Source organism: Pogoniulus pusillus, chromosome 19, assembly GCF_015220805.1.
Source record: "Pogoniulus pusillus isolate bPogPus1 chromosome 19, bPogPus1.pri, whole genome shotgun sequence".
In the NCBI taxonomy this organism is placed as follows: Eukaryota; Metazoa; Chordata; class Aves; order Piciformes; family Lybiidae; genus Pogoniulus; species Pogoniulus pusillus.
In genome coordinates, this window is record NC_087282.1 from 14263817 (window position 1) to 14291805 (window position 27989).

The window sequence follows — 27989 nt, forward strand, 5'->3', positions numbered from 1 at the left end:
AATTTTCCTTATCTGGAATATCCGGTCTGTGTCTTAGAGGAGACAGGACTGTGCTTTCTTTTGAATCTGGAATGGGATAACCTTTTTATTCAATTGTAGAGGCATCAATAAGCAGGAAGAAACAGAAGTATCCAGTGTCAAGCATTTTGTATAATGGATGCTAGCTAGAGGCTTCTAAGTAACCCTTACAGGTCATTGTTTCTGGGTACAGTCAAGAATCTCCGGGCTTCAGGATGTTTAGCAAGGTATGTGGACAAAAAATACATTTGTAAAAGGTTAGAAAAACGTTTGATTGGGTGTAGTTCTTTCTCCTTTTTTGTGTGTGCTTTGTTGGTTTTGTTCGTTTGTGGGGTTTTGGCACCTTTTTTGTGTGCGGGGCGGGAGGGGGGGGGGCGGGGATTGTAGCCAATAGTGCCACAATGTTCCTCAGAAGACAGCGCAGATAAAATTAAGACCTCAAAAGCTGGTAGCTAACATAAAAATGTTCTGCTGCAGCATCAGCAACTACCAAAAACTTTACAGCACAGTGCAATCACCGTCTGGGGTTAGGTTATTGTCCAAGTGTTACTAGTCAGGTTTTGCAGCAGCACTAGAAGCAGCTCTCTTGCTTTGTCTGTGATGACCAACCAGATGAACTCTGATGTGATGTAGTTTCCCACTTTGTGGCTGACTAAACCGCCATTAGACACTGGCCTCCAGATCATCCAACAGTGTGACATTTCCTCCCTAGAATCAGCCCCAAATAGCACATTTTAATTTTCGGGGAAAAGTAAAAATTCATTGTCATATGTCACCTGAAAATCAGCTCGCCTATCCTTTACAGGAAGAGCTTTGTTCTCCCTCATTTCCAGAGAGCTCCCAGCTCCACAGCCCAGCAATATCACGCTAGCTTTCTCTAGGCGTGACTCTCACATGCAGTTTGCTAAACAGTGAAACAATTTTCTTTAAGGACCCTGCGGGAACAAGGCAGGAAAAACAGAGGAGGCAGTCACTAGACGCTCTGACTTCGAAAGGGGTGTACCACAGGCTGATGGATATCCTCACATCAACAGAAGGCAAACTCAGCTGCCATGATTTCCATATTCAGATTTTGGTTGTAACCCCTTGCAGCACATAGAGCTCAGAATATAAGAGTACATAATGGCAGAAGAGGGAAATAAGCTTCTTATTTACCAGATTACTACAAAACTTAAGTACTATTTAAGCGCTATATTTTCCTCTACTATATAAAAAAACTGATCTATCTAGCATTAGGAAATATCAGGGAAAGAACAAGAGATTATTCTGGCCCTCTTTATTTCCTTTAAGTACTCTGAATGGCCACACCTGGCCTTTACTTTGAACCAATCCCTGTCAGCAAGCCTCTATTAAAAAGGTACGGAAACACAAAAGAAAAAGAAGGGGGGTAAGGTGGTAAGGTGCTTGGTAAGTTGTGGTTGTTGTTTTCTGCTCTGTAACGTTATCAGAATTCGGTACTGTGAGATCTCTTTCTGTACGTGATAAATAGCAGCTCTGAGATGTATTTGTTTGGTTGTTTTTTTTTTTTTTTTTTTGAGGGGGGAGGGAGGGGGAGGGTATTGTAAGCTGGGTTTAGGTGTTTGGGTTTTTTTTTAAGTGCGCCTATGTTCCTAGAAAGCACCTGTGTATGCTTTAACAGTGATACTGTAATCATTTGCTGTATCTGCAAGTATTGCACAGAACTCTATTGTGATGTCTCTGTTGTTGTTTTGGAGTTCAGGTCTAAGTGTTTTCACTGACTGGGGACCTACTGGCTCAGTGCAGTGAATTAAGCATTTTCCTGAATGGTTCTTTCTCTTGGCTAATATTGCTCTCTAGTTGGTCACCTTTCATCATATGTTCTATCCTAGCAAACAGACTGGAAATAGTTGTTTTCAACATCTGCTTGCTCTTAAACATCAATCACAGGCTCTTTATGACTAGCTCTCTCTTCCTTAGTGTTTTCTTATGTGTTTGCTCCTTTGCTGTCCCTTCTGCCTGTGCAGTACATATGCTCACTACTCTAACTCACCCCTCCTCTCTATCTCTTCCACAGTATCAGAGCAGTGCTGGCAAGGGGCCATCTAGCACTCCATATGGCTGGCACTTGCTACTTCTGCCACAGGCTGAAGTAAAGAGATAGTTACTCTAGAAACAAATCCAAAGCTATTTTCTTCAGGGAATAGTTACACTAGAATGAATTACTGCTTGCTTCATTTCTGAAGGATGTGTTCTCTCTTAGTTAAGACATTCTTCTGTAATGTCACTCTGAATTTACTTAAGGACTTCCTTACTTAGGCTGATTTTTAACTGTAGTAGCACCTTTCCTCCTTGGTCGTGTTAGTCTGCTGATGACTATCACTTCAGTGGTATCCAACCGATGGCTGTTTTTCTTCTAGCTGGTGTACAGAACATAAAGGAATCAAAAGGGGGTTTTTGCCAGCCTGTGTGACACAGGTTCGCCCAACTTGTGAGTAACTTACTCATCATTCGGAGTGGCACAACTTTACTCGTACTATGTTCTTTGTTTCAGTGTACTAGCAATCTTGTTGCTTTGGGTTCTATAGGTTATGATTTTGTTCGTTTATCTCATTTTATGCCTCTTGCATGTTTTGCAAACACTAGAGTCTCTAGTACTGGCCAGGCCAATATTGCTCTGCTTCTGCTGTAGCTGAAATGTGTTTGGATCAGTCACAGGGAAGAAGCTGTTCTATCCTGAAACTATGTCTTCTCGAGGGGGAAGTGAATGGAAACATGTGGAAAGGTCAGTTCATTGGGAGAGTCCAGAAAAATGCACTTCTTCTGGGATGTCTATTCAGCTGGATTGTGGCTAAACTGGACAGGGGAGTCTTGGTGAGGAGTAGCAGAGTTGAAATGGAGTAGTTGCTTTGAGTTAACAAATATAGTCTGGTTTAGTGCTATTTCCCTTTGGGGAAATGGGATGCACGGGAGCATCTGAAAAACACAAATCTGAAGGAAGTTTTATGCAAATGAGAGCCTCTGAAGCAGTTTTCATGTGAGAGCCCCTGAAGAACTGTAAGGAAAAACTGATACCTTCTGCCTTTAAGCAGAAGAACCTTGAAGTTAGTATTAGAAGCCGGAAATATGGGAAGCCCAAGAGATAGAACTGCTGCTTGTGGCAGCTGTTTATAAGGCAACACCATGTGTGCTTGTCTTGGGACTTGTCCAGTTCTTGTCACTGTAGCAGAACCACATAAATGCTACCTTCCACATTATATAGCCAGTGAGCTAGCACCCATCTCTGTTTGCTCTGAGGCCCCCATGACCCCCATACTGTGACAATCCAATGTGCATAGTAATGCAACTGACATACACAACCTGCTAAATCCTGCAGTGGATTAGAAATATAGGAGCTGAGAAGAATACTGATTGGCAGTCCTTCTCTGAAATATAAATGTCTCCTAACTTGTTTTGGCTGAAAAGCTAGCAAATCTAACAAAAATCTGCTGCTAATATCTGTCCTGGGTAAGCAGTCCTCCAACACAGTATCTCCCGATCCTAATTAAAGCACTAACCTCATCTGTAGTTTAATGAATGTAACCCCCTATATAGTAGTCTACTAAATAGCTAGATGTTGCTGTAATTTCCTTCATTTTTAAAAATCCCTTCTGAAGAAAACCTGTGTTGGTGAAGCATAAGGGGTGCTGAAGTGAAAAGGGAGACTCTGACCCTAAGATGCAGCAGTCAGTGACCACATGCATGTCTTAGCATTGCAGCTAGTAAGAATTTTATGGAATTAATTAAAAGCCACTGAAATAAGTTGGTCAGATAATACCACAGGGATATCTCTGTTGCAGAGTGGTCAGCTAGAGTCCACACCAGATATTCTCTTTAGTCTTTGAGCTCCTTCAAAGATTTAACTGGGATAGCATACGGTTTCTCATCGTCTTGCTGCTTTTCTGAGGGAGGAAAGCAAATGCTTTTGGCTGCCCAAGCTGCTGGCTTGCACGGCTCAAACTCTTCTTGGGTTGCCATCTGCTGGCACTGCATTTAACTACTCCCTACTAGAGGTAGCTAAGAGGACACCTATAAAACCGGGTCAAGCAAGCCTGAAGTGAAAATGTCCAATATCATCTTTTCTTCAAGTGCTTTTGAAGTCCTTTAACCAATTGCCTGCACTCCCTTAGCAGATCTTGCCTTAAAAAGAAGAAAGCCTGAGGGGAGCCTGTTCCTTGTCATGCAAACACAATACCTGTGTGCTGAAATTTGTAGAAGTATAACCAGTTTGTAGGTGATCGATTGCAAAGGGAAGCTGAAGCACAAGGCTGTCATCTCCCTTGGAATTAAATGCATTACTATTAAATACTAAATGTCGTGTTCTGCTTTGCCTGAGTTCTTGATCACAAGTGATCATTTCTAGCAGGATGTATGTAAGGAGTTGGTTTACTCTCTCAACGTTGTCCTTAGATGTTTTCACATCATTGTCCCAGGAAGGTAGAGGCTTGTTTATATGACCACAAGCTCTGTGATCATAGCAGCTGGTAACCAGACAAGGTTACAGGCTCCATGTCCAAGAGTTACAGTTGCAATGCAAGCTGGGTTCACTGAGTTTTATGGGCCTTTTGATGGAGAGGACCCTCATAGATGAATAGATGACTGATGTAGCAGTTTAGAGCCAAAAAGGTACACAACGTATGAGACTGGCACTGACACACCTAACTAACCATGGGATTGGTGCTGACACCAGTTGAATGTGCTATAACTGTGGCAACAAATGAGGAACTGTGACCATGTGAGTTTGGAAAAGGTATAAATCCTTGATGGTAACAGGGAAGTTTGGAATTCCCTCACTGAAGCCTTCAGGATTGTGACATGTCATTGGATTGTTGGTGTAGCTGTCACTGCTTTTGACAATCTTCTGAGTTTTTTTCTTCCTTTTCTATATTTCTAACTTCCCCCTGCACATGTAAGTAAAATAAAATTCAGGTGCTTTTCCCAACCAGTCACTCTGTTCCTTGGTTCCATTTGAGGGATCCATCTCTTTGCAGAAGTGGATTGAGACAGTGCATCATGATGCTGAACAGACACTGCACGTTACAAAGATGAAGAGCCATCAGGCAGTTTGCAACACTCTGGCAGGATGAGACCTATGCTACCGTGTGCTGGGGTTGGGGGACAGAAGGCATACTTCAGAGCTTGCTTATCTTTCCATACCACCAAGCCAAAAAGCTCTCCTTTTCTAGCTGCTTTCTGTCATGCCAGAAGGTAGATATAATTAATTTCCTTCTAGCCATGGCAGGTCATACAAAACCTGGACCAATTGCAAGTGCTTCCTGGGGATTTCGTAACTCAGTCACTGCACTGCTACTGCTGTAGAGCGTGGTGGCTGCTGTTCATCCCTCTGTGCCCTTCCTCTCCTTTCTAGCTACCCAGCAGCCTGGTCGTGAACAGCAATCGCTCCAAACTGATCAGCACCTGATCAGGAGTCCCGATTCCACTCCTGATTCTTAGCTTTGCCACAGGGTGGCGTCGTTGCTGCCTTATAGACAGATGGCACAAGACAATCCTTAGAGTGTCATTGCTGGCCAGCACGTAAGCGAGCTCCCATGGGCGTTCTCCAGTCTGTGCTGCTTGTAAGGCACAGTGGAGGTACCCTCTGTGCACTAAACTTATCTGTGCCTCTCAGATATTTCCTATGGCATCTACCAGCCTCACAGAACCAGTGCGTGCTAATGTTACTACATTTGTCGGTGGTCTGTGTGCAGTGTGGGTTGTGATTAGCATTGCAGGAAGGACAGCCCTCTCTGCAGATCAGGGGAAGAGGCAAGGAAGAAGGCCTAAAAGTTCCTAAGTAAACAGAGTGAAAAGTGTTATGGAGCGTGAGAGATTGTCAGGTATGACCAGCCTGGAGATGGCTGGGTTTGTGTGGGCTAGAAGAGAGACAAACACTGCCTTTCACAATTGTCTTTCTGCAGCCTTAACCTACAAACTGGAGACTTGGGGCAGTCAGCAGTGCTGAGGGATGGATCACTGCAGGGTGACCGCAATGAAACAAGTTATGACCATGCCCAGAAGCCATGCAAAGGCTATTCATGTTGTGTGGGCCTTGAAGTAATCTTGAATAAGAGGCATTTGAGCACAGTACTCCATGTGTTTCAGGGTTAATAACTGTAAGAGCAAACTGAAAATATTTGTTGGGTTGCTTAGTGGAAGTCACAGAAACCAAAAAGCAGTTGAGATTTCTAACTGAAAACAGAATAAAAATGTAACTTGGACCAGCAAAGCACTTAGTTGGGTACAAAGGATGAAACAATGACCTGTTACTATGTAAAAAACAGGTGGACATATTGCTGAGGGATGTGGTTTAGCAGCAGCCTTCATAGTGTTAGGTTAATGGTTGAACTGGATCTCAAAGATCTTCCAGCCTAAACAATTCTATGGCTCTATCCTGTTTCTGTCATGGGGCTGCACTCAACTGATCTGCCTTTCTTTGGCAGTTAGAAGAAATTGAGCAATAGACAAAATCAGAGGCTGTAGCAATTATAATATACCCTCACCTCATAGTATACAGGTTGGATGGCGATGTTCTGCTGGGACTTAGCAGTGCACAAACAGCACTGGGGCTGTGTGGCTGCTGCTGTAGGAGGGTACTTGCTGTTGTAGTTTAACTGATGCTAATGGAGGAGAGCACTGTGGTTATACCTCACAAGACCCTTGGTTAAAGCCAGTCTGCTCATGATGCTCTTTTCTTGTAGTTAGCAAAGACTAAACCTGGGTTGGTTTGGAGGGGGCTTTTTTGTGTTTGTGGGTTTTTTTTGTTCACACTGGCACATAATTTCTTCAGCTGACTTTCTGATTTGAGTGACTTGCCCTGATGCAGCTCATCTTCAAATGATGTTCAAATTCACAAAGAAAGGAGAGCAGGTCCCATTGACACTCAACAATAAGTGGGTCTAGGACTTGTTTCTCTGGAGACTGAGGTGGCAGGAAATATGCAGTTTTTCTAGTGGCTTGCAAGTAGCAGTCTTTGGCTCTAGCTCTCTGCTTAATATTCAGTCCAAAATGGAAACCTTTATCTGGCTCCTGAGCTGTTATTAGCCTTGCTCAATTTGAGTGTTTACGTAGCTTCTATTGGGAGAGCTCATTGAATCAGAAGTGTAGTTGACAGCACCTTCAAATGAGGCTCAGTTTCTGATCTGGATCTTGTTCCCAACTTCAAAATACTAGTCCTGGTGTTCTGGCATGGTTCTTATTCTCCTGTTCAATAATACTGTGGTTTGAAGAGTCTTCCAGGCTGGGAATATCATCTGAGGAAGAATAGATAATCTGTGAATAGTGTCATAACTTTTTATCCTGCTTTGGGAGAGTTTCTTGGTGAACAGAAGCTGCATAATGTGAATGTAAAATAAGATCAGAACTGGGAAGTTTCTGGTGTCAGGTTCTAGTCCAGTAGCTCCCAAATAATCAAGTCTTTATGTGTGATGTTAAACAATAAACCAGTTATAAAGCTACAGATTTTAAAAAGAAGGGTGCTACCTTTTTTTTTTTTTTTGGGGGGTGGGGGCAGGATTGGGGATTTGCCCAGGAAAGGCAGCACCAAAGCAATAATAGTCATTGTCTCCATGTTGGATGGGATGCTTCTCAGTAAGTCTCATCAGGGCTATTAAGGGAGTAGGAAGATGCTCCATGCTTGCCTCTATTGCCACACTGTAGACAAGGAGAACTTTTGTGTGAAGCCCTTTCTCACTTGTCAGCATAACTCTAGTATGCAGGGAGGGAAAGGGGGAATAAGTGCAGAAGTTCAGGCTAGTTTCAGTACTTCAGGTGAAGCTATTTGTAAAGCAGAGTGTCTTAAGTGTTTCTACACTGAAACTTCTGCTTTAAAGATAGAGCATACATGTAGCTCTATGTAGGCTCTCAGAAGGCACCTTAAATCTCTGGATACATCAATAGCTGCTAGGGACAGGGCTTTACATGTCAACACGTATTTGGAACCTACTTTCCCATCACAGTGATCAAGGGTGCCTTGTGCTAGAAACAAACAGGTTATTGCTGGCTTCTGCATGCAAGACCCAGCTGCTCAAAGCCTGGCAGTGTTTCTGAGAGATTAAGAATCAGATGGGTTAGTTTAGGACAAGATTTGCCGTGTGGGCTCTAGTTGCTGGAGAAAGGAGTCCGAGGGTGTGAGCGCTGACCTTGTATGTTAGTGTGGTTTATTGTTTTTCCGTTCTGCCTCTTTCCAGAATGAGTGTCTGCAATAAAGTGAGAAATCTCCCCTCGTTGATGTTTAAACAATGGTCTTTCAGTGTGCTCTGTATTCTAATTTGCATGAGACTTTAAGCAGATAAGGTTTGCTTTAATGTGGCTAAATGAGTTTTTTCAGATGTAAAGCAATGATTATCCATATTTTATTAGCGATAAATGAATACTGAATAACAGTAGCAAAGTAGTTAAGCCCTATCAGCAGCCATGAAAAATCATATTTTTTTTCCGCTGTGAGGTTTTAGGATCAAACAGATTGGAACCATCCCCTGAAAACAATAAAACGCCAGCACAAAGCACTTTCCTATTCTGCTCTACTCTTCCTGGAGAGCAGAAAACCTTTGCGCTGCCTGTGTCTCTCCGCTGACGCCGCTGGAGTTAAGCAAGCTGAATGACAATTACTCCTATGTCGCTGGCGGCTCAAACCTTCTACACAACAGCAGAGCTCACCCAGAATCCACACTTTAAATACTGATTACTCATCTCCTGCCAAGGGACAGGTTTCCTTAGAGCTACCTTGGGAGTTTTCCAGCACCCGTGCTCTGCTGCCAGGGGCCAGATGCGTTGACATAAACAGAGGCTGTGCCAGAGTCTGAGCCTTCTACCAGTAAGGGGGTGTGTGCTCCAAAGGTGGTGTGGGAACTTGTAATACTAAATATAAATAGACTATAAATGCTTGTAATATTAAAGTTTGTGATGAGACTGAATTGGCTATGGGAACTCTGGGCTGGTGTGGTTTGCTCTCTTGTAACCTATATCATGTTGAATATCATATCTCAAATGCCTCCTAAGGGCACCGAAGGCATCTTGTCTTCAATTGAAAGTGCTAGTTCTATAGATCATGTGTAGTCACTATTTAACAGTGAGAAGGCATTTGCCTGCACTTACATGGGCTAGTCCTGCAGCCTTTGGGTTTGAACTGGGATGACATTCACAGTGTGTATTGAGTGAAGGTCTTGTGCAGAAAAGAGCTTCTGTAATGCTCTGTTGTGATTTCTACTTTTATAAGAATGCTTTTATACAAATGCTTCTCCAGTTTGAGAAGTGTGACAAACAGGATCTATGCTTGAAAGGAATTATCTTGCATTTCCAACTTGAATGTGATGTGAAATCCCAAAGCCCTTGTGATGGCTTTGGGATTTCTATATTCCATCACTGAAAATTCCATCAGGAACATCCTTCAAACCAATGATAGCTAGCAGCCATTTCGAGAGGGGCTGACAATCAGTTCTATTCAGTTAGAATTACTGTATAACATGAAATTACTGAGAAGTTATTAAATTCTTGGCCATGAGTCTCCTAACAACTATGATGAAGCCCATGGACAGCTTCAGAGAAAGGAGACATCTGGATTTCTTGTGGTTACAATTGTTATGACCATGGCTGGGCCTTGCAGACCATATATCATACATAATTTGGTCAGCAAAAATGTACTGACAACCTCAGTGAAGCTCTGCATGTTCCCTAGGGTACAGGCACATGGCAGACGTTTCCATGGCGTTCTGCAAGCTTTGCAAATTGCTGCTGAGGGAAAATGGTGCTGCTGAACTGCCACCAGAACCTGGCTTGTGGAACTTGATGGATCTGGCAGGATTTGAGATATTGTGGGGTGTGTGCTGAAGTGGAGTGCTTCATTTTCTGCTATCACGGAATTTGTTTTCAGCTGCAAAAGATTTAATGATTGTGGTGATTTTTTTCTTGTAGTAGGGAGGAGATGGAACCAGAATAAATCTAATGCAGAAGGTATTTTCTCTTGGATGACTGTTGTGCATGTTAATGCTTTCTTGTATTGGGATGCATTGGGAATCTCTGGAGTGAGTTCATTCAATAACTCATTATGAGTTACATCATTTCCAGATACTGCAAAGGGCTTATTGGAACAGGAAATGGCCTTTTCACTTAGTCTGCTGCTTGCTTATAATTCAGAGGACACAAGTGCCTCTTTTGCCCAATTTTCAACAGGAGTTTGTCTGAAATCAAAGTAATCTGTTCAGATTGAGGGCATCTGCCAAGGGTGTGGGCCTGCAGCATTGACTCAGCACATCCTCTGGGGTGTGGAGGAACTGCAGGTCTCACCCAAGAGATGCTAGTGATGTGGAGCACTGATAAGGGGCTCCATGTTTTTGGGCTGCTAGATGTGCCCTTGGAGCCCAGCTTCTGCTTCCACCCTCTCCTCCTTCCTCAGAACTTTTTCCCTGATATTCCCTGGGGTTTCCAGTAATTTAGGCTGTAGAAGGGTCCATCCCTCTGACTTCAAGATCTGAACAGCCTGTGCAGATGGTTGCAAGACCTGAAGTGGTGAATCTGTGCTATTGGAGGTGTCCCTCCACCTTTCTTTCCCCAGCAGCTGAGCTGACTTTGGCTCACTAGCATTAGTATTTAAAAGACCTTCAGATGTGTGTGGTCCCTGTAAAAACAAATCTCTAAAGGAAACAAATGTTATGTAGTGAAAGTCTGCCAAGTCCCCATTGCTTATTAGCTCATAGTATTATGTAGGAGAGGCATAACTCTGTGGTTTGATATAGGGTGATTCTCTGAACTGTCACCTCCTCTGAAGATTTAGGTTTAAAGTCTGTTGCTCTGTGGGCTCAAGATTGAGCCACTGGCTTTATAGGCTTTCAGTTTTGAGTGCCTTGATTTAGCAGACCCCTGAGATAGTAATTTGCCATTTGAGAGGATTTTGGTGTATAAATTGACAGCAAAAAAAAGTTTTGAAAACACTGATCAGGAATGACATGATGACATTTTCAAAGTAGACCAGAAGAAGAGAAGTTAAATGCAATTAAACATGTGCATCTAAGTAGACTGATTCAAAAATGATGAACCAAGACTTCTTTTAGAAGTAGTCATCACTTGATTAATTTTTTTTCCAGAATTCTCAGTTGTGGTGTAGCCAGACCTCAGCTGCTTATCACCTGAATTTGCATGCTGTGCTATCTGATGCCATTTTTGGTGCAAGTCAGGATGATGTATAGTGAAACAACTGGACATTGACAGACCACTTAACACTGCAACTCCTAATGATGCTAGAAACTGGATTTTCCAGGGGTATGTGAGGAAGTGAGCGTAAACCAGTCTCAAAATCCATTTTACATGCGCTCCATCCCTTTCCAGATTATAACAGTTGCCCAGCAATGTCAACAAACAAGTCTTTATACAGATTTAGTTAAACAAGCCAAAGTCTGTTGGCTTCCTGGAGGAAAAAATTATTCACCTGATTTAAAGCAGATAATGTCATTTGAAGAGCTGAGTTTATCTTTCCTTTTTAGCTAGGTGAAATTATTGATGGGAAGAATTTTCTTTCCAATTCTTAATCACTCATGCTGCCAAAAATGGTTCAGATTATGATGTCTCAGGGGCTGAGTCTCTTCTGATGTAAATAGGTTTTGACTAGCATTAACTCCTTAAGGCCAGTGAAGAAGCTCATATGCCTTACCAACAGCAATGAAGTAAGGAGCAGGCCCTTGTATTTATCAAGAAAGAACTATTTATTGCTGTGACTTACTGTATAGCTCAGCCAGTGTCTCTTGTGTGAGGTAGTCCTGCTCTCATGTGAAGAGAAGCAAATATGGTGCAATTCCACTGAGAATATGTGACATCAGTCTGGCTCCAGGGCTCTTCACTTCCGATGCTGCTCCAGCTGCTGAGATCCTTCTTGTCTCATGGCAGGATTAAATGGGGATAACTGTACTGAAGGTGATTTGGGCACCTTTTAGGAATAACTTGATGTTACCAAAGATGAGCATTGCCATCGTTTGCTGTAGAAACCTTATCTTTCAGTCAGGAGCAAACATTGCTTCTCTTGCTGAAGTAATTCTGCTTTTAAAAGGGAGTACCCATGCTTCAAAAAGCTGCTGGCAGTGTCCTGATCAGACAGATCCATGTAGTCGTGCTTCACCTTCTCACCAGCAGGTGTGGTCGCAGATGTGGAAAGAAGTCGAGAGCCATCTGATAATGCTGTTTAAGGTTCTTTTTTGTCCTCAGAACTCTTCATAAAAGTCAAACTTGGGAGGTGAAGTGGTGAAGTTGTACAATTGCACTGCATGGGTTTACATCATCCTGTCAGAGTATGTGCTACACTGGGGCAGTATCCAGATCCTTAGATGTCATCCCAAACAATCTGCCCTTCTCTGTCAGAGTTCTGTGCAGCAGAAAGACTGAATTTGGTTCCTTTTTCTCTATTCATACTGTTACTGTACTGAGCACACATGCAATGGTTTGTGTCTTTGGCAAATTTTTAAAGTATTAATAAATTTATATTTACAGCAGTATTGTGGCCCAGGGGAGAATTGCTGATCCTGGGCAGATTAAGCATGTAGTTATTACCAGATATTACCTAACTTGGAATGGGATCTCGTGGGAAGGAGAAGGCTTGAAGTCCCACCTACCTCTTGCATCTTCAGCCAGAGACTTGCTTAAATACACCCTGGAGAGAGCACAGAACCTGCTCTTTTCCATAGGTCTCTCAACTGCTGATTCCTGAGGGAGGAGAACAAATCTGCGGTGTCTTCTGTAGTGATCCCACCAAGCACATAAGGAAGCAGCCAACTGCTGCAGAGAAGCCTTGGAACAAAAGGATGGCTTCAGGGAATAAGAAACTTTTTTACAAATGTCATGTGTGAAAGTTGCTGGGAAATAGAGGTGAACTTTCAGTGTGTTTGTGTCAGTGTTGCCTGGGCTGTCAGGGACAGGACAGACAAATCTGGGATAAATACTGACTTTCTCTATGTAAATGTGATACTGCTGTGGTGTGCCAGAATGACAAAATCTGATATTTTCATTCAGAACAGACAGCAATGTTAGGAAAGATTCTCTTCTACAGATAGAAAGACTGTCCCATTTCCAAATAAAGATTGGGACCAGCAGCAGTGGGGTTAGGAATGAGGTTAGTGGTGCGGCTCTGCTAACCGCAGGGTAGAAATCTCTACCCAGAAAGCAGCTGAAAGATTTTGCTGTCGGAGTGAAAGAACCCAGTGCAACTTTGTAACAGCTGAGTCCTCCTAGAGTGGGATCAGAAAATAAGCTTCTCCTCTTCGTTTGGGACATGAGCCAGTTTGAATCTGTTGGGTTAAGCTTGTGTTGAATTACTCCATCCTGAACTCCTTGGGGATTTGAATGAACTGGGATTCAGAGTTCTGGTTTTGGCTCATGTCCAATCTTAACAAAGAAAAATTACTCGGGGGCAACACATGCAGAACAACCAAGTGAATTCTCCCTTTCTGCTTGCCAGTGTAAACCATGAAGCCTGTGTAAAACCAGTACAGCAGCAGGATCATGCCCCGTTCCACGGGGCAACCTTTTCTTAGCTGATCTTCCAAGGCACAGGAGACTTGTGCCAGTGTTGTAGCATGCTGCAGGACTGCAGCCATCCCCTCCACGTACTGGTAATCCTATAATATTGCTCATCAGCCTGACACTTTTTTCCTTTTCCTTCCCTGTTGTTGTTGAAAGCCAGGTGGTTTCTCAGTGAAGATAGAGCCAAGGGGAAATTTGCACCCTTCGGAACATCACCCCAAAACTTGCCCCTTTGAACTTTTTGTTTACCTATACATTAGCAGATCCAGAACTGTCATGAACAGATCTTTTTATTCTCAAACGGAGAAGACTACAAGCAGCTGACTGATGATGAGAGTAAAAACCAGTGAGGCAAAGTTACCGTGAAGGGATTGAACAAGGCACTAGGACCTAGGAGGCGTCTCATCCACCCTGGCAGGAATTTCTTGCTTGGAGCTCAGACAACAAAGGCAGAGTGAGCCTGGTTTTCTTTCTCTCAGCATCTCCACCCTGCGCGCTGAAAACCGGTGAGTAGCGTTTGGTTTGTTTTTTTTTTAGTGACTTGCATGCAGAAAAGTAACAGATGTCAGATAGAGAGGAGGAATCTCTCTCAGTACCTTACAGCATCTGCAGTTCATTTTAAAATCAAAATGCCTTGCATCCTCTGATCCATTCCCGAAGTTGCTTGGATGTTTCATTGTTCAGTGCATGACACCAGCCTCAATCTACCCCAAGCAGTATCATGGGGAAAAGGTTCCAAACTTTGGGTTTTCTGTGCAGATTGCCTGTATTGTCACCTTCTGTTGTACTGCAGACTGGAAACAATGATTTTTCTTACACAGGTCATGCTGACATTGTAAAATAGAGGGAAGAAGCTGTGCTCTGGCAGATGTAAGGGGCGGGGAAGACATAGCAACAGCTTTTCCCAGATTTATACCTGGCTGCCAAGTGCTGGTGTAAATCCCTCTTTTGCCCTGTGCTAACATATAAGCAACAGACGTGAGCTGTATCTTGCTAGCTGTGCTGGGGGAGTGGAAGGGTCTTTCTGTTGCAGGGTTGGGGCTTCTTCCTTCTTTTGTGTCGGGGTTTGGTGCAGGAGGTAGGTTGTTTTGAGCATAAACTAGAGATGGTGCAGAAATTCCTGCTTGCTGAGTACCAGATCGCCTCAGCTTTTTCTGTGCTAGTGGCTGGCACTGGGAGCCCCCCGTGCTCAGAACAATGAAAGGTGAGCGAGCAGAGGCGGCGTGTCCCTTGGGAAGGGGCACTTCGAGCAATTAAATCACTTTACGGTTGGAAGGGAGGTGAAAATAGCCCCTTTCTTTTCTCCTCATTAAAGGGGAGCAGAAATGCAATTCAGAGGAGATTCAGGCTGAAAAGAGCTTATCGCAGCCTTGTTTCAATGACGGATTTTTTTTTTTTCTTTCCAGTCATTTCTTCTTGGAGATGTAGGCTGGTCCTGGGAATTGATTGATGGGCTAGGAGGGGGCTGCGGATAGGGGGAAGGGTGGGCTGGATCTCATTGCTAACCCTTATTGAACAGGCTGTCACAAAGAAACTGCTTATTCCCCTCTGACCATTCTTTCATAAATGCCAGTTTATTCTAATGTTAAACATTCAGATGCTCTGGTTCCTTCCTTGATTCGACAGATTGAAGGACTGACTTACTGGGATCTCCTTGTTTTCTGTTGCTAAAGGAAACCTCACAGGGCTCAGAGGTCTAATTCATTGCCAACTGGTGTTTGGCCGAGTTTTTGGGGATTGAGTTGTGATTGTTATGTATCACTTTGGCCCCGTATCCCAGTTTACTGCACTTTGAAAACTCCCAGGTGCAGGAGGAGACAGCTCTCTGGAAACGTGTTCCCTTCCCCCAATACTTGGATCCTTTTCAAAATGCGAGGACCCCTCCTACCCTCAGTCCCCAGAATCGATACAAATCTGGGTCAGGGGAGGGGGCTCTTCCCAAATGCATCTGTCCTGCTCCAGACACAGCTCCAGCGTTAGTGTCGTTTTGTTCTCTCGGTTATAGCTCTACTTAGCTCTAACCAGCCCCTTTGCACTTCCTCTTCCCCCATCTCCTTCCTGCTCAGCTTCAGATCTTTAGGGTTCACCAAACTATGGAACTTGATTTTGGACACTTTGACGAAAGAGACAAGGCGTCCAGAAACATGCGAGGCTCACGGATGAACGGGTTGCCTAGCCCCACTCACAGTGCTCACTGTAGCTTCTACAGAACCAGGACCTTACAGGCACTGAGTAACGAGAAGAAAGCCAAGAAGGTGCGTTTCTATCGCAACGGGGACCGCTACTTCAAGGGGATTGTATATGCCGTGTCCTCTGACCGCTTCCGAAGTTTTGATGCTCTCCTGGCTGACCTGACCCGATCCCTGTCCGACAACATCAACCTGCCTCAGGGGGTCCGTTACATTTACACCATCGATGGCTCGCGGAAGATCGGGAGCATGGATGAGCTGGAGGAAGGTAATTGGCATCGCTGGCTGGTGCAGTGAGGAGGCGGGGTGGGAAGGGGGCTGCACCATTTGGGGCTGCTGTTGAGGTCACATTTTCTCCGGCGTGGGGATGTTTTAACCCCTCTGTGCTAAACCTTTCATCTTCCCCCCCTGGAGAGGTGCAGGCTAGGGTGGCAGTTCAAAGGCTGACACCCCCGAGGCGTCTCCCGGCACGCTCCCTCGGGTGCATATGTGCAGCCAGGGGGGTGTGTCATACTCTTGCCTAGACATGGCTGCTCGGGGGGCTTGCCTGAGGATGTCCCCAAGTCTGTCCAGGCGGAGGTGGGAGGGGGGCAACTCAAACGGATGCAGGTGGTGGCTGAGAAGTGATGTGGGTTTTGCACTGGGGTGAATGGGTGTGAAAGGAAAAGCAAGGGTTCCATGCAGTGTGTGTGTAATGGGAGTGGGAGGGATTTGTGTATGGGGGTGTTTGGAAGGTTTCGCACAATGCATGTAGGGGCGTGGTCAGGGCTGTGCAGGGATTTGCATGTGTGGAGCAGGGTGTTGGAAGGTGGATGTGTGGAAGATGGGGTGTTTGGGGCGTGTGTGGAGGGGGCTGTCAGGCCACACTTTAGAGGGGGGCTTAACAAGGTGTGTGTATGGAGAAGGATGTCTTGGGGAGTTTGTGCTTGATGAAATTTGGGGGTTTGTGTGTAGAGATGCTGCCTTTCCTTGAGAGGGCTCTTGTACAGGGTGTGCTCGTTTGTGTTGAGGGAGTGTGTAGAGGTGTCTTGGGCTGTGTGGGTGTAAGAGGGAGAGCTGACAGGATTCTTGCATAGTGATGTGTGTGGAGAGGGTGTTGGGAGTTCATGTGCTGCATCTGAGTATGGTTCATATAGGGTCTGTAGGGAAGGGAAATGTATTGAGATGTTCACAAGGGGGAATATGTAATGGGGGTGAATTTGGAGGATATTTCTGTAGGGAGTGTGGTGGGGTGAGTTGCTGTGTTAGGTCTGTGGGAGAGTGTGGGATGGCATCCCTTGTCAGACAGGTCTGAGTGTGTCCCTCTATCTAGGGAGGGTGTCAGTTTGCCTGTTGCTGTCACTTGGCCTGTGCATTGAAGGATGAAATCAAAAATCAGTCCTGTCCAGAGTAGGTGGCCTGAGGACTGACTTGCTCCTATGAAGCTCAGCTGCCAGCCTCGTCTGTGCCTGGGGAGCTGCCTTTGCAGCAGTAGGCTGTGGCCACGGGGGCTGCATGTCTCTGGAACCGTCAGGATGAAACTGTTGTTACATGGCCAGTCCTGTCTCCTTGCCCGAGGCATGGTCATGGGCAAGCTCTGATAAGGGTGCGAAGTGGGGTGCACGGAGGACACCCACACCCCACCCAGCTTTCCTTCTTTCTAAGCAATTCAGATAGTTCATTCTTTGTTTGGACCTGGAATATGCCAATTAAACTGTTGCAAGATGGGAGTTGCTCTTCCCTGCTCCTTCATTATTTTTTTTTTCCCCAAGTAGATGACCTGGCTGATTTGGTAACTACAGCAAATCCACGAGTTTCTCGCTTTTAATAAAGGACAATGGATGTGAGTGTGTGAGGCACTGAACTGCAGGGGCAGACTCAGCAGCGAGTCATTGTGTGACCTTGACTGAAGCATCTCTTCCCTATAATTCTTCATCTGTCAGCAAGAGTACCAGTTCCCTCAAAATATTTAATGGGAACAAGCATAGAGAATAAATATTGCTTCCCATAAAGGAGTTTTGCTGGAAAGAAATTGCTGCTTTTCAGAGAGATGATGCAGCCCTAGTGGAGTTATTCTCAGCCCAGTTACAGCTGTCAAATGGGGGTGTGGCCTCCCTTAATTTTAGAGATTCTGCCATGTTTCATTCTAATCTCTTAATATGGCCACACTCTTTCTCTAATGGCAGCTCTCAGTCCTGCTTCTCCTAGGTTTTGTGTAAATCTCCAGGAATAATTCCACAGGAGAAAAACAGAGTCCTTTTTTAGTTTTTACACCCCTGTTTTGTGTCAGTGAAGTTAAGAATCCTTTTGGGTTTTACGCATGCTTTACACAGGGTTTTGCTGCAGATAAGAAGGTACCTAGCTTCTGAAAATATTTTTTACTGGTTAAGATGCAAACAGGAGGTGCTGATATTTGGATTCTGGCTTTGTTCTGCCAAAATGGTATATGAGAACAGCACTGAGGAAGTGGCACTAAAACAAAATTAGTATTCTTTGTGTCGCTGTGTCCTCGGCAGAGCATCAGCTAGAAAATACAATCAGAGCAGAGAGAAAACAAAGGAATCCAGTGCTTGAAAACACAGAAGTAGGATCTGTGTGCTATTACTGACAGTTTAGCCATAACATTATTTCCATATTTCTTCACATCTGTTGTAGACAAGCAATCTGGAAAAGACATTACTTTGGATTTATAATGTCATGGTTGTAACCAACCTTGTGTAAGCTATGTGGTTAGCTTGGATGTTTGTGTAATTGTGTACTAGGTACATACAGGGCAAAAAAGAACTTCAGAGTAATTGTGCTGTGGCATACAAAACCAGTACATACAGTAAAGGTATACTGTTTGTGTATAAATTAACTTTCTGGTTGGAGATTGAGGGTAGAAAAAACACTTTTAGCTTCTATAATGTGACCAATTTATTACTGTAGTTCCCATTAAAGAAGTAAAACTCAGGAAAAGAAGTCATCAGAGAGGCTTGCCTCAGTATTTTGGCTGCAAAAGCTGGAGAGTTACTGAGAATTTTCATATCATGTTCCAAGTGCCTGATTACTTCTGCACGATTTGAAAATGTATGGCGTAGTCTGAATGTACTTTTGGAGGATAGAGAATGATATTGCACAACAGCAATATCCTTGGAACATTTTAGGTGAATGAAAACTACTTGATGTACTGTTAAATAAATGAGACTTGGAAATAACCCTTTTGTTCTCCAGACCCAGACTTGATAATCTTTCCCTGCTTGACATTTGGAGTTGCTCTCATTAGGTTCTGCATGGGTATTTTACTTCACAGTCTGTCCAAGAGGTGTCAAGTGAAGTATGTTCTTACTTCTTGAACACATCCCTCCTACCTGCCAGAGAGGGTGTTCCTCTTGGTCCTTTCCTGTAACTTTAGAGTCTCCTGTTTTGGAAGCCCATCAGGACTCTGTCACACAGATGGGTTTTGCTTCCTGCTGAGTTCTTCCTCGCCTGTCACTGGCTGCTTTCTTCATACTGCCTCCTGAACCAGGGAGATGTCTGTCTGCCTATGACCTTCTCTCAGATCCACCTGTCTGGTAACTGCTGAGGGAGGTGATTCTCCCTACTCTGCTCACTTGAGATCCTACCTGGAGTACTGTGTCCACCTCTGCATCCTCCAACACAAGCTAGTAGTAGAACAACTCACATCATCACACAGGTTTCTGATGGTCTAGTTGTCTTTGACATCTGGACAGGGTGGCTTATTCCTTGGTCTATTTTGAGCCTCTGTGTTCTTATAGCTGTGTGTTCCAAACTCAGGGTGCAACTTGCTGTGTCCATCGTCCCACAAATGAGCTACCTGTGTGATGAAAGATTAAACAAAAAATTTGTTTTAGTCCTCTTCACATTTTTGCTGCTTTCCATATGACCCCACCAGCAGCTCCTAGATATAATGAAAGGAACAGTGACACAGCATCACAGAATGTCAGTGGCTGGAAGGGGCCTTGAAAGATCATCAACCCTCCTGCCAGAGCAGGGTCACCTATACCAGGTGACATAGGGCACACAACTTGAAAGTGAGGGAAAGGCACAAGACAGACTCCTGCTTGCTGAAGCCATTGCAGCTCTGAGTTAACCTCATACCGGTGCAGACTGGTTTGTTTGCTCTGGAGGATGAGACTAACACTTCCCCAGAAGCCAAATTTCCCACTTGTAAAATGAGCCACTTGTCTCAATATATGTAGAGATGCTGACCAGATGGGGCATCCTATGTGCAAGGCACTATTTAAACGTGTAAGAAGAGAGAGCTCCTGCCTAGGGAGATTATGTTCAAGGTGGAAGAAAGTGTTACTGCCAGTGAGCAACCGAGATGCAAAAAAGCAGTCTCACTTGGTTGTTCAGTCTGTGCATGAGACAAAGATGGAAGTCAGACCTCTACTCTTCTCATTCAAGAGCTTTCATTCCCTTCCTGAGCCTTTTTCAGGCTCTGGTCAGTGGTTTGGAGGTACTTGCATCTTTGAGGTGTTTTATTGTAAGTGAACTTTGGACCTGCTTCTAGTTACTTGCTGATTTCGTGTGACTTAAGTGTCCTATGCTGTGTATGGTCATGGTCAGAAATAAACATGAAAACAAACCCATCAAATGCAGAATGGATTAGATGTGGTCAGTAAAGAGAGAAATGCAGGCATAGATTAAAACTCAAACTCTAAAGGCTCAGTATTTATTTGAAGCTCTAGAGCTCCTCCCTTCTGAGCTCCTGGGATGCTCAGGCTGTTGGGCAGGGCATAGCTACTCTTTTGTAGTGGTTAGAGGGCCTATGTGAGGGTGGATTTATGTCCTTGTCCTGTGCTGGGCTATTTGTCTGGTATGTGTTCTTGCCTCAGATTAAACACTAGAAAAAGCTGAACAAGATTATTTTTTTCTCATTGAAGTTCTTGGACTGTGTGAGATACTCCAGAAAGTCTTTCCAAGCTGGTGTGTTGTGGGTTTTTTTTTTTTTTTAATTCTGTCATGCCCTGGGGAATCTTCCAAAATCTTGTCCAGGAGTGTTTAAAGTAATCATATGAGAGTCTCCACCCTGGAGTGTACAGAGCCTGGTGTGTGCTGGGACTGAGTGGTTTGTAGGAACAATATTGAAAACTCCACCCAACGCATGTGTGTTCCATTTTGCCTGGAAAACTGAAATCCATGTAGTCCAATAATGAGGTCTTGGGAACCTGTGGCATTGTTTTCTATGGCTGCTTGTCCTGACAGCTTGGCTAATTACATCCTATAGGATAATATATAATAAACTTATCCTTGTGATTCTGCTTTATTTTCTTGCACATCCTGGCTGTCATACCAAGACTAGTGTGGTCCCATAAGTTCTTTATGGTATTGTGTGGTTTTGAAGGTGATTTGGTAATTGTGCATTTCTTTCACTTTTTCAACAGAACAAGAGGTGCTTCTCTCTCATGAGAGAGCTCCCCGTGGAAAAGCCAAAGGAAGGAAGCTCTTCCAGAGTCCATTTTGATGTGGTGTGGGTAGGTCTTGAGGCAGCGGAAGATCCTTTTAATATATAAAGTAGCAGGAAGTTCATGCATTTAAAACTAAAGGCCTACTTTAACACCATATGTAATGAACTCTGCGAGGTGTTTAATCCACTTAATTTATATTGAAGTCATAGTAAATCCCCTGAAACATGGAAGCTGGGCACAGCAGCACAATCTCAACTTCACAACAGCAGAGCTAACAACCAAAATAATTGACTGCAGCCCACAGAGGCTGTTTTTGGCCTAACTGTGAGCAGTTACACTTTCAAAATGGCCTCAATCCAGCTTTCCTGATTTTTCTTGCAAGACTTCTGCCTGCATTTCATTATACTTGAGAATTTGCTGGTGCATGCTGAGAAAAGATAACTTTTTTGAAAGCACAGCCTGTCATTTTTAGTATTGTCACAAGGAGCTGCTGTAAGAGGGTTGAAGGATTAGCGCTCATCTTGAGCTTAGAGTTTCTCTAAGAAACCTTCTCTAAGGCATACTTTATCTTTGCTGAGATCATCCCTTCTTTAGGAGCTGAATAATCGCCTTGTGCTTCTATCAATTTGGTAGCACAGTCTGTGTAATGCACTTGTAGCCAGAGTAATTCAATGTGATGCAAGCTGGGGCTTCAAATGGCAAATATGGTGATGATGACTAAGGTCAAAAGTCTACAGTCAGTCCCTCCATTGCTGAGGGCAGGATGGCCAGAATAAATAAATATCTTGTCTGTCTGGTGGCATGATGGAAATTGTGGCACCTCTGGAGCGCACTGTCTTGATGACAAGTGCACATCATCCTGCAGGGCTTTGGCTTCACAGTGCAGAAAGGGCATCTTGCACTGACCTGGCACTGCACTATGGAAATGCCTATGGTGTGGTGGTGTTCACTGCAGGTTTGGTCTTGTTGCGGTGGCACTTTTCACTCTTGGAAAAGCTTCCCACTCATGATACATAGGCATGAAGCTTCCATTTGGGGTTTTGTTTGAAAATAATGACTTGTCTGTTCTTCATACCCCCTCACTGCCTGTAGCTGGATTACTGCATAGCTACACAGCTGCTCACTGTCTAAAGATGTGTTCCCAAAAGCATTCGTGCACAGACAGATTGTTACACTTTGGGCTGGGAGCAGTATACATCTTGGAGCTATTTCTTTTGCTTTGGACAATTTCATATCCACCTTCTTCCCTTTCCCTCTGCTATGTTGTGCTCATCTTATGCAACCATGTTGTGTCTGTTGGTTCTGTTTCTTTGACTGGCATGGTTGTACACCTTGATAGAAACCACGAAACTTCTCATCTTTCTGTGGCACCACTACTGACCTTAAGATTTCTCTTTTGTGATCATCTATGTTTAAAGGTGGCAAATCTAAAGGTCTTCAGCCCGTGCTTGTGCGAATTGTTGTGACCTACTGGTAAGGCATGGGTAAAATTCAGCTGTGAGAAGTGAAACAGCACATGTTCCTGGCTGGCAGATGGTAAAAAGGATGTTCCTTACTGAGGAAACTGAATGACAACTTTGCTATTATTTGAGAGTGATAAACCAAGTTTGGGAGGACATCAGTTGAAGTTGAAACTCCAGGTTACATCTAGGTGAGGGAAGGAGGAAAGAAAAACTCATTTTCCTTGAAGCTGTGCTGCTACAACAGCAAAAATTATGCTGAGAAGAGCTGCTACTTTTAAGTGTCATTCCAAGCAAACTTCTGTCCAGCTCTAGAATTCAGTATTTGCTAGGGTTTGGGTTAAATGCAACAAAGGAAGAAAGAGCAAGTTACATTTTCCACTTATGACCGTAAGCATAATTTGAATGGCCAATGTCTATAAATGCACAACTAATACCACATTGGTGGAAACAAAGCCTAGAAGAGTATTGTCCTAGTGGCACTATTACCTTCAGGGTACACTCTGGTAAACACATCAGACAGCTGTGGTGTGCAGTGATGGATTTTGAATGATTCGCCTGGAAGTAAGTAGTAGTACTCTACCAAACTGACCAATAATCTTCTTTGCTTACTTTAAAGCATGGAATATATTAATGGGAGGTATCCTCCAACACCTCATGTCTGCTGAACATAGCACAGATTGTTTCATTGTGCATTTTCTCTCCCAAAATATTACATAAACACAGATGAAAGTTGAGCCCTTCAGTAGCAGATTTCACAGGCAGCGAAGCAGAGGTGTGGGTGAAGTGAGCAGCTTTCATAGAAGCAGGGATGAGAATGGGATTCAAATCACTTGTTCTTAGAGTTGCATTTAAACATAGAAATCCCTTTTCTCCAAAGGATAATGCTACAGTTCTGCTGAGCATGCTTTCAAAGGCTTTGAGCCCCAGGGATTATGTGCTTGGGGGCTGGTGTCAGGTTCACGGGAGGGCTTATTCCCTGTGAGCATTTCAAACTCTAGTTGTGACACTGGAGAGGAGCGTGGGCCTCTCTGCACCAGGTGCTGCTTGGCAGAAGTAGATGAATAAACCACAACTTATCACTTATTAATCAGAAAGATTTAAAGTACTCAATGCTTCTGGAAAACAATATCTCCAGTGGGAATTGTTTTTAATGTATGGTACTCTGGGCTCTCTTTATGCTTCTACTGAAGCAAATTCATGATATGAAAGAAATGAAGGAGAATCAGCTATGGGTCAGTTTGAGGACTTCTGCTGACAGCATGTGTGCCTTAAATTTAGAACTTTATTGGTTGCTCAAGACAACAGAACCTCCTGGTGGGATTATTGTGTTAGTCTGGAGTACACTGGTTGATAAAATGCCCAACCAGCAGTGTTCTGCATGAACGTTGTTAGCTTTTGTGTGTTTTCTATGTTTCTGTTCCATCTGCTTCCTGCTGAAAATTATTTTGATCATTTTATGCAATGGAGAAGATGGAGAGAAGCTGCAGTTGATGCAAGCAGCGTGAGTACACATCAGTTTATGGCAAGCTGGGTACAAAGTTGGAGTGAAAAATATGTTATCCTGCATCTTTTCTATGGCTGCTTGTGTCATCAAAGATTAAGCAGTAATAAGAACACAAATACTATGCAGACCTTAAGTCTATTAAAGCCTGTTTATTGTGTACATGTTTGTGGTCTCACTATGTGTTCTTTGAAGGCATTGTGTCAGTGTCTTCATCACAAATGCAGCACTATAAGGAAGACTACAGACATGATACTGGATGTCTTACGTGTGGAAATCAGTGGGCTGTATCAAAATCCACATTTACACCTTTGCCAATTGGATGTCAAATCCTGCCCTAGAGACCCTATAGTGGAAAGCAAGATTCAGATGTTGGGTGGCTTTTCAAACATGTCCAGGCCCTCGAATTTGCAGGAGAGACCAGATGAGGAAATGCAGCCAGTTTGTTTATATGAAGAGGGATTTTTTTCTTCTTGAAAAGAATTTAATCTATTTTTTATTTCAAACCTATCATAATATTTGAAGACCTTCATTCTGTAATGCCAGCCCAATGAAACACCAAAAGAAACTCAGTAAGATCTTAGTAACCCATGTCATGCCTTCAGCTCCTATTAAAATTTTATCTAATGGCGAGACAAAAGTTTCTTCCTCTAGCAGCGCCTGACTTTTTTTCCATGTCCTCAGTGCTCAGCAGCCTGAGTCATTTCAGACTAGACAGCTACATTCCCTTAGGGATACTGGTTTACAGTCTTAGTCTAGTAGTAACTCTTCTAGCATCCATCAGATTTGCAGACACAAAAGAAGATCCTGCAAATCCTTTAAGGTGCTTCTAAAGCCTTAGATAGGGTCTCCTAAGTTGCAGGCAAAGCTTGAAACTAATTTTGGATGGGATGGAGAAGGGCTTTATTGTGACTTACTAACAAGACTCTGTAACCCTTCTCTACCATGTCCAAATGGGGACTGAATGTATTTTTGGTTATTACCAGCCATATAAAACAAAGCAGTGGCATTTGGTGTAGTGTTTTATCTTGGTTGTCATTAGGTCTGTCCTGTAATAAACCACTGACACTATAATGAAGCATGTTTGTTATGCCTGCTAAATTTATCAAAGCTGCTTTTGGCAGAGACTGTTCAAGTACCAGGGTTTTGATTCTTTTTCAGGCATGGCACAAAAGATACTTTGTGGATTACTTTATCTTTTTGGCAGGAGATGAGAGATTGAAGTAGTAGTTGGGACTGTAAAGGTGGGGAGGAAGTAGTCAAATGTGAAAATAATTTAGGCAATAAAAGTAATTTGATATTTAGGAACTTCTATACAATTTATTTACATCTTCAGACACTTAAATACCTTTTATTAACTCTCAACCTTTAAAACCCTGGTTCACACGGATTGAGTAGTAGTGTGGATTTGCTGATGCAAACTATGGCTGACTTATGTACTTTGGGGAAATAAGTCACAGTTTAAAGAACCATAAATATAAAATTAATACAAAGTGTTTTAATAAGCTGTTGAGGAAGTGCTCAGGAAAACAATTATTAACAATTGACATGATTAATGGGGAGAAATGTGGTGTGTGGGGGCTTTAGCAGTCTTACAGTAATAACTGTAGAGTCAGGCTGGTGTTCATTTCTTTCTAAAGGGGAGAGTTATGTCTGCTCATCTGACAACTTCTTCAAGAAAGTGGAATACACCAAGAACGTCAATCCCAACTGGTCTGTCAATGTGAAGACATCTGCCAACCAGAAAGCACCTCAGTCTCTGGCCAGTAGCAACAGTGCCCAGGCAAAGGAAAACAAAGATTTTGTGCGTCCCAAGCTGGTAACCATTATCCGCAGTGGGGTGAAGCCCCGGAAGGCAGTCCGTGTGCTCCTGAACAAGAAGACTGCCCATTCCTTTGAGCAGGTTCTCACTGACATCACCGAAGCGATAAAACTGGAGACGGGAGTGGTCAAAAAGCTGTACACCCTGGATGGGAAACAGGTAGGAGATTTTGCAGATGTTACATCTTTTCCTTTCTCTTATCTTGAGGCTTTGCTGACTCAGAACGATTTTTGAAGCCTAAAATTAACCCGGGATGATCACTACCATCTGTTCCTTTAGAAGTCAGGCTTCTCATGCCAGTGGTTAGGTTACTAAATTTTTGCTGATATTAATATCAAGTAAAGAATGTAGCCAACCATCTGAGACAGATGCGCCATCCTGCGCGCCAGCGTGCAGTGCGTGTCTTCCAGCCTAGCTAAATAAATAACATGGGGAGTTCGGCTCACAGCCACCGGTTGATCTGGCTCTGAAGCAATTGCAAGAACTCTCTAGCTTTGGATTTGCTAAGTGAAAATGCGTTGCTTGACTTTCGTCATTCTAAGATGAAGGCTTGTGAAGATAAACTAACTGATCCAAATGTGCTTTTCTGGCTAACTTCATAATTAGCAGGGAAAGCATGGAACGGTGTTGTGAGGTTTTGACTAAATGCACAAAGAGATAATGTGCAGAAAGGGATTTAGGTCTAAAATATTTAGTGGGTCATCATAATGTGCTTCATGTCTACATTTTCCTGAAACTGTAAGGAACATCTGTCTCCTGTTAGCAGCTACACAGCAATAAGCCATTTCATATTGCTGTGTCTATGAAAACCCTTAAAGGAACATTGGGGGATAACTTTTGGGACTGGAAAGAGCTCAATTCAAGGACAATTCTGAGCCTGATTTAACGGATGTTCTTATTTTTTTACTATTTTTCTTGCTTCAGATTCTGGAGTGAGGCAGCAAAGCTCTTGTGTGGGAGTTGAACACTGGCTATTCTAGGAACTGATGCTATTACTTCAAATCCCTGTCTCTGGAGAAAATTATTAAAATACTGAGTCTTGAAATGCAATTTCAACCCTAGGCAACATGTCCAACTAACATGTACATTTTATGTATGAAAATGTTCATCTTTCCAACCCCAAATATAGCTTCATAGTGTGTCCTGCACGGTCCAGGTGCAGTGTCTGGGAGCTGGAAGTAGCACATCACTCTAACCTGCCTGATATACTTGCTTTGTCCCAACCTCTGTACCCTGCACACTAGTTGGTGGCTGCTGCTGGCTTCAGATATGCAGAAATCTCATCTGCCTATCAATGCTGCTCTTCCTACTTGTCTCAGCCCAGCACATTTTATTTGTAAGCTGTGTAGTTTATAGATGAATGGCTGACTTTCCATCTAGACTGTCCATAGGTACAGTATCATGATGTAATTAAGCAGTGACACAGGGAACGAATGAAAGTAGGTGGGAGAAGAGGAAAGAGAGTGCCAAATAGTCTCTCCTCACTGAGGAAATAACACATGGGCACAGGATCATGTGGTTCTGAATCACAACTTTACAAAGGGTTTAATAGATGGATCTGACCCAAAAGCAGCTACCTGCTCATGGGGCACAGACTCTTGCTGCTCTCAATTGTGAATGAAGATCTTAGTCTGAACCTGTACATTTACAGAATTATAGAGTGAATTGAGTTGTAAGGGACCTTAAAAATACCTAGTTCAAATCTCCTGCCATGGGTAGGGACATGTCTACTAAACCTAAAGGCCCCATCCAACCTGGTCTTGAACACATCCAGAGTTGGAGCCTTCACAACTTCTCTGGGCAGCCTGTTCCAGTGCCTCAGCACCCTCATGGGTAAAAATTTCTTCCTAATGTCTGATCTAAATGCAGCTTCTTCCAGTTTACGACCATTACCCTTTGTCCTGTCACTATTGCCTCAGTTGTTTGAGAACAGCCAACATTTTGGAGGTGAGATGTTGCTTTGGATGGCATGCAGAAATAGGGCTGCCCCATGAGCTTCCATCAAACTGCCTCCACCTTTTAGGTAGGTACAGAAGTAAGTGGTGTTTCCCCCCTCCACCTCTGACTGGAGAGCAAAATGAAATCAGTCCATAACTGACAACTTCA

At 43.5% G+C, this 27989-nt stretch overlaps 1 protein-coding gene across 4 annotated transcripts in view; it reads left to right on the plus strand.

Moving 5' to 3' along the window:
• The first annotated feature begins 2392 nt into the window (after positions 1 to 2392).
• The window catches only part of DCX (doublecortin), a 92638-nt gene continuing 67041 nt past the window's right edge, over positions 2393 to 27989 (plus strand). For 3 of the 4 annotated variants that reach the window (XM_064159404.1, XM_064159406.1, XM_064159407.1), the window contains exons 1-4: positions 2393 to 2467; positions 13676 to 14021; positions 15582 to 15972; positions 25702 to 26042. In XM_064159404.1, the coding sequence (XP_064015474.1) occupies positions 15609 to 15972; positions 25702 to 26042 (705 nt within the window). In that variant the 5' untranslated portion in view covers positions 2393 to 2467; positions 13676 to 14021; positions 15582 to 15608. Of the gene's footprint in view, positions 2468 to 13671; positions 14022 to 15581; positions 15973 to 25701; positions 26043 to 27989 lie in introns of all 4 variants that reach the window. The other variant, XM_064159405.1, reaches the window with a different exon arrangement.